A 7,034-nucleotide genomic window follows, 5' to 3' on the forward strand; every position below is an offset into this window, starting at 1 on the left:
TTGTCTCATTCCTTATGATTATGAGGTGAGTTTTTTCCCTATCTAGTAAAGTCAGTTATTTGTCTCTACAAAAAACGACATGGCTATTGGATAATGTGTTTTCAACCATCATTTGCCTTTAAGAACATGTTTTATTTAAAGTAAATATGAATACTGAATAACTTGGTAATCTTCACCAATAGCAGATACAAATACCTGAATAATATGTGCTTGTCCAGCCTAATTGGTTGGTTAGTTAAGAAATTTTATGTTTTATCTACAGTACTTTTATGGTTTAAGGCTGCATATTAGAAATAATAAAATTTTTAATCATGTTAAGTACCTAGTATTTGGGTTTGTAGTAGAAATGTCTTGAATTTTTGCTTTAAGAGGATAAAAAACTCCAGAGGATAAAGGCAACAAAGCAAGAGCTGATTAGCACCAAACGACAGACTGAATGTTCCTTCTCTGTTTTTCCTGTGCACATTATCTGAGATACCTATCCCATGCCCTAGCTTCTTAATCTAAAGATTACATTGATAATTGATTTACATTTAAGGCCTACATATATCTTACATAGAACAGCATAAATTGCACGTGGACTCGATTTTAAAGTTGAAGATATATTGCAAGTTGCATGAGGCATTTTGTTTTGTTCTGTATTGCACCTGCATGTTGAAATCTGCCGAGTATGCCAACACATTGAAGATTATTATAGAGGCAATGTTGACAAACTGCATGAGGGATATTTTGACCAGAGCTGAAGAAAAGACTTTATGTTACTTGAAAAAAACACTGACATTGGGCCGAAACTCACACACTCGTAAGAGATTATTAGATTAATTTGCAATAGCTTCTCCATTATAAATACTGCTTCCAATTTTTAGGTGGCTTGTATTTTTTTTTAAGCTTTAAAATCTGAAGAGGATGACTACTATATTAATGGTGCCTGGACTATTGACTGGCCAAGAAAGTTTGATGTTGCTGGAACAGCTTTCCATTACAAGAGGCCAACAGATGAACCAGAGTCTTTGGAAGCACTAGGCCCTACTTCAGAAAATCTCATAGCCATGGTAAAGTTACAATTAATATATTTCTAAAATTTGAAATACTTATTTGTGTTCTGAGAAAAGACAAGACTGTGAATGAAATCCCGACCTATTTGGTTGTGTTTTGAAAGAGTATACAGCTTGCCTAGCTGGGACTTTGTGTTTTAACGCAGCTTTCTTACCTTTCAAAACTGACTGACAAACATTGTTATGAAATGGGGATAAAGTCAGAAGAGCTCTAGGAAATCTCACAGAAAAAGCCCCATCTCGGTTAAATGTGGTTCAGAATAATGGTAGCTGAAATTGTAAATAGGGTGTATATTGTATCTCTGCATACTGCTGATACGTTGAACTGTTGAAATACAGTTTGACAGTTCTGTAGATGTCAGTGGTTTTCAGCCTGGCCTGAGTGTGAGGTATACTTGTACCACAGCAAGAGCATCATGATTTGACCCATGTTGAAATATGTTTCTGTGACATACATTGCTCTGAACAGATTGTACAAGACATGAGAATGTAACAGAAGATGTGGCTGGGATCCTGATACCCTGTTTCTGACAGCAGGCAATAGTGACCCTACTGCTGTGCTGCTGTGTTGAGGAGGAGGATAAGAACAAGGTGGTACTTGTCCAGTGTATTCTGTCAGCTGCCAGATTTGCAGTTCAGAGGTTGCTTGAGCCGGATGGGATATTTTTGTGTATAGAATGATTGTTGCCTGAATAGTCACATTTTAGGCACCTGAATCCTGTTTTTTTCTGCTGTAGGTGTGAATAAGCTAGAGAGTCCATACAGAATGAGTTCCACAATGATTATAGTGCCTTTTCTCATTGTCAGTCCCGCTGACTTTCTTACTGAAAGTTCTCTCCTCTTTTGTCCGATGGAGGTAGGCAGATATGCCTCTGCAAAATATCACAAGGTAGAAGGAGGTGACAAGTGGATCTAAGATGTGTCAGTTTGCTGCATCTAACATGAAATATATCATTAACAACAGAGAGAATAAGTTTGATAGAGAGTCAAAGGCTAGCATTGGACAGGTGCTATGTGGAAGTGCAATTCAACAGTGAGGGTAGATAAAAAATCATGCATTTCCATCTATATCACTTGCAGTGACATGGCTGCAGCGAAAGTTTTGATATTCCTTTAAAGGAGTCACAGGTATGATTCCACCAAGGGAATGCTGTTGGCTATTGCATTGTGGAAAACCATGACTTCAGCAACAGTGTGTTGCTGTTACTGTTATTACTACTATGGTCACTAGAAGTGCAAACAAGGACAGAGCTAGTCTCATAACGGTTATGTGGGTAGCTCCTCACAAGATTTCACTGAGGACTGCTGCACATTTGCACAGTAATGTCTTTATCCAACTTTGACCTCACATGATTATTCAACTGTCAAGTTAATTTCTGTTAAGACATTAATTTTGTGAAGACTGGCTTTTTAGAACAATTATGTCAAGAAAAAAGAACTGACAGAAGTTATAAAGTTGTGTTAAGGGGGAAAAAAAGACAGCTCACTTTAGACAATAATACTTTTTTTTAAATATGTTTTAAAAATTAGTCCAGATTATTTTGGGAATACCTGAAAAAACTGCTATGGTTTCCTTTATTACTTTTTTCCCTTCCATAGGACATAACACACACGTAGATTAAATGTCACTGTAGTTGCCCTCTGCTTGCCTGTTTTAATGGTATAACCAGTTGTTTTCAACTACAGATTCTGCTACAGGAACAAAATTTGGGTATAAGGTATAAATTCAATGTTCCCATCTCTCGCACTGGCAGTGGAGACAATGAAGTTGGCTTTGCATGGAATCATCTGCCTTGGTCGGAATGTTCTGCCACTTGTGCTGGAGGTAAGACACCAGGCAGTCAAGCTACAGGGTAAACTGAATTGCAGGATATACTTTACTGTGTAATTATCTAATTAGGTAATTAGGTAACTAATTGAAAACATTTCTTTCAGACATGCCTCAAACCTTAATTTAGTGAAAGAACATTTATCACAAATGATTTTGTTGTTTTCAAGTACACTTAATATGTTCAGATGTTTTTGTCAAATACCATGTATCTTGGCACAGTGTGTCTCTCTGCTGACGCTGCTTCTGAGATTCTCTTGAAGTCGGTGTGTTTGCTTTTCATGGGAGCTTTCTTGATAAAGGACATCAGAGATTTTAACTAAGGAGATTAAAAACCAGAAGGCAAATAAGGCAACTGTAAATAAAGGAAATGTGTCTTTGTGTGTTTGTAGGTACGCTTCACATGATCCTAGTCAGCCCTCCTATCCTCCAGGCATCAAAGTTTAGGATGCGTATTGGCATCTCCTCTGTAACAGATGATAACAACTGGATTATACTACCCAGCCCGTAAGAGTATCTGAGAATTACTGACCTTTGGCCGTGGTGGGGGATGTGTAGGTTGTCCCATGTGGTTCATCATGGGTGCCTTTTGCCCACAATTTACTATATTCCTAATCCTCCCTCTAGTGGCCACCAATGCAATTCTTTACATCTGGCTGGGAGAGCAGGACAGTTGGCTTCCTTCAAAGCCAACACCGTTGCTGCTGCAAGGACTGGTGAGTAGAAGTGCTGTGTGAACAGTATCTTTCTTCTCTCTGGAGACTGAGACATCATCTCCCCAACATACCTGAGGTTCAGAAGATAAAGGAGAGCGCTTTAAAGCCACCTCAGAATTTCAGTTTTCTACAGCGAGGTGCACTGTCCGTAGCAAGACACCATATATTTTTTAAAGAACCTTTGGATCAAATACTTGTCCTTTTATTTTTCTGGCTACTGGAGGTATTAATGTTTAGAACCATCTTGACTCATCTTTCTGCTGGAACCTGCTGTGGCTGTTACTAGTTTTTTGCTGATTAAATAAAGCTGTTTGCTAAGCCTTATGTAATACACAAATGACAGCACAAATTCTCTCCTGTCATGCTAAATAGTCCTGAAACAAGATAAAGGAAGGTGACAGCTTTCCCCAGTATTTTTGTAGTTCATTTGTTGGATGGGTGACAGATTGCCCCTTTAGCTGTTATTTTAGTAATGGTGAGTCTAATGGGAAAAGGAACATTTTCAAGAAGAAGTATAAAGAGGGGAAGTGCCTAGCTCATAGCAAAATACAGTTCCAAGTATCAGAATCTTACAAGTGCTGCTGTATCATATTTTTATGGTGTCAATGAGTTAATGATCTTTTGGGAAGTCATGGGAAAACTGCTATTGATGTAGGTAGAGACAAGATTTTAGCCATGTCACATTTTCTCTCATGCAGGTCATTGTCACTTCACAGATTCGACAGTATACAATGGAAAAAATAATTGGCTCTGAAGGAGTAGGCACTTGTCTAGATTAAAACATTTTTACTTGATTAATTGACTCCTAAGAGATGATTTGTGAATCCCTGAAAACTACGTACATTTATTAATTTGAAACATTTCAGGGTGTGGGGGAAGATTTTCTTCAGTAACTTATGGTGGCTAAACCAAGCACTTTTCCATCCTTTCTTTTGGCTTAGCATGAGGATATACTGTGGTCACGTATTCTCACTGAGCTCTGTGCTCAGGGAATAAATATTCCATTGTGGCTATAGTTCATGTTAAAAACTGTATCTGCTTTGTTATTCCCTCCAGTTTATGAAACACCTTCCACTGTATGCCAAAAGAAGACACGATTCTAAGAAGGACCTGAGTCAGGGAAAAAGAAAAAGGAGACAAAGGTTGTAGAGACAGAGACCATAACTGGAAAATTTGGCTAATATAAATATGAAGTGTTGAGAAAACTTAGAAATGAAACCACTGCATGGCTTTGTTTATTTATTTAGGATTCGTTATGAAGTCCTTTATTGAAGTTCTGTATACTTGAACTCTGTCTTTAGAAGAGATATTTTGCTCTACATCAAAGGATAACAAAATATTGAACAGTTAAAGAATTTCTGTATTAAAGAGAGTAAAAAAAGGACAATAAGCATGTGTGAGGAATACTAGTACAGAAGTTATTTTTTATTTATGGCTTAAAAAAATAATGTAGTGGCTTTGTGACAGACTGTGCATAAGTTGAAGGCATCATCAACATTTTCCTGACTCTTATTGTAGTTGGTGTAGCTCGTCTGTAGTGCATGGACTGATCAAAGTTTGATCGTATGATATTCCATCTTGATCCAGGAAAGCTCTAGATGACATAGAGCCAGATATACTTTTGTATCAAGCATAGGCTTTATATCAAAGCTGTAGGCACATCTAAGTTCTAATCAACATGTTTAACTTCTGTCCATCTCTGAACATGTCTGGTTTTTAATGTTACGTCTTTTTGTCTAGGTGTATGTAACACTTAAAAAGCTGTTTTAAAAGAACATCAAATTTGCAAGTATTTAGAAGCCATCTTAAGTTGTTTTCTGTAGTTGTAGCTGTTCTGTGAAACAGGGACAAGTTGAGCAGGGACTATTCTTTGAGGCAGTGTTACAGGCTAGCTCATGTCCCCTCCACACTACTTAAGTCTAAATCAGACTGTATCTGCATGACATACCACTTGACCGTGTCTGTGACTCTGAAAATGTAGTTATTACTTGATGTGTGATTTTTAAATCAAATAATTAAAAAAAAAAAAAAAAGAGAACTGCATTACAGCCCACCAAAGTGATGTTTCTTTATTGTGACTTTGAGGATGTGTGTTGAATGTCATGAAGCAGAGCACAAAGGCTAGAGCAGCATTTTGGCAGTGCAAAGTTTAAGTAGTTTTGGAGTATTGTGTATTGCAGAAGTGCCAATCTTTGTGCGGTCTCCATATTATGTTGAGAGCAATCCACCACATTCAGCAGTTTGTAGAGGTGCTTGTGGGCCTTGTCTAGGAGAAAGATAACTGAAGCAGTCAGGAGCCAAGGAGCAAGCTAAAAGCAAGCTAGGAGCAACTTACAATCTTTAATTAGATGGTAACATGCTATCTTTTCCACTGGACTTCTATATTATGTTCATCTCTGCTGTGTTGGTGAGTCACATCAAAACAGTAAAAGCGCTTTAACTTTTCAGACAGGACCTCTGTTCTAGGGCCTGTCTCAGTTTTGCACAACAGGAAGATCATGGTAAATGGACTCATAGAAAGGAAGAGGAGGGTTTCCTGCTTATGACAGCTCGATGCAGTGCCAGACCTTGGGATTCCATTCCTGCCTCCCTTGTGTTGTGCTCTTGTGATACTGAGCAACTCAAAGCATACATTACAGTCTTACTTGGTAATTATCAGTTCATCATTAGATGGGTACCTCTGGAATATCTGACCTCTAAAGCATGCAATGAATTTCATCATTGCAGTAAATGTGTGTAAAGCAAAGTATTCTGAAAACTCAGGCACCTGAAATCAGTGGACTATTTCTACAGTAGACTTTATACATCCTCTCCCCCTGTATTCTTTATAGAGTGGTCTAGGAGATAATTCAAGTTTATGAAACAGTTACATGCTTAGATTGCCTCTAAAAAGCAGAAGGAAGTTAGTCTTTCATGAGAGAATGTGAACTGTGTATTTAGTAGTATGTTAAAGGAGAAAAGAACAAAATATTCCATAGTTTCTGTGCCAGTGAGCATCATTTTCTGTACAGTAAACAAAAGCAGAAATCAAGTCTCCAAAGTCTGAGGTTTATTCTGGTATTTTCTTAAGTTTTTTTATTTCTTCAGATTTACAAGGTAGTTAAAAAAGCTTGCCTGGTAACAGACAACTCTTATTTTCCTGAATTCAAGTACTCATAGGCAGGATGAGAATATAATTTCATTCATTTTCAATATTTCTTAGTATCTGTTTTTACGCTTGGAAATCCAGAGCTACAGCTTTTCTTTTTGTACACTAGAAGTAGTATTTTCTATATCGAAAAACTTCTTTTTAGAATACAGACTTGTAGTATCTGAGCTAGTTCTTCCTCTCTGGGAACATTATGTAAAACTGAGCTACATGTAATCTCCCTACTAATTCCCTTTTTTCCTGAAAGTTTAGTGATAACTGTTCTACCCTGAGTCAAGAGTTTTCAG

General features: G+C 37.5%; 1 protein-coding gene across 1 annotated transcript in view; it reads left to right on the forward strand.

Moving 5' to 3' along the window:
• Positions 1-3,599, forward strand: part of ADAMTS6 (ADAM metallopeptidase with thrombospondin type 1 motif, 6) — a gene marked incomplete at its 3' end in the record, with an annotated part of 68,376 nt that extends 64,777 nt beyond the window's left edge. Inside the window, exons 14-16 of the mRNA XM_010075329.1 lie at positions 889-1,052; positions 2,742-2,880; positions 3,511-3,599. Coding sequence (XP_010073631.1) covers positions 889-1,052; positions 2,742-2,880; positions 3,511-3,599 — 392 coding nt within the window. The remainder of the gene's footprint in view (positions 1-888; positions 1,053-2,741; positions 2,881-3,510) is intronic.
• Positions 3,600-7,034: the final 3,435 nt, after the last annotated feature.

Source organism: Pterocles gutturalis, unplaced genomic scaffold (assembly GCF_000699245.1).
Source record: "Pterocles gutturalis isolate BGI_N339 unplaced genomic scaffold, ASM69924v1 scaffold15972, whole genome shotgun sequence".
Classification (NCBI taxonomy): domain Eukaryota; kingdom Metazoa; phylum Chordata; class Aves; order Pterocliformes; family Pteroclidae; genus Pterocles; species Pterocles gutturalis.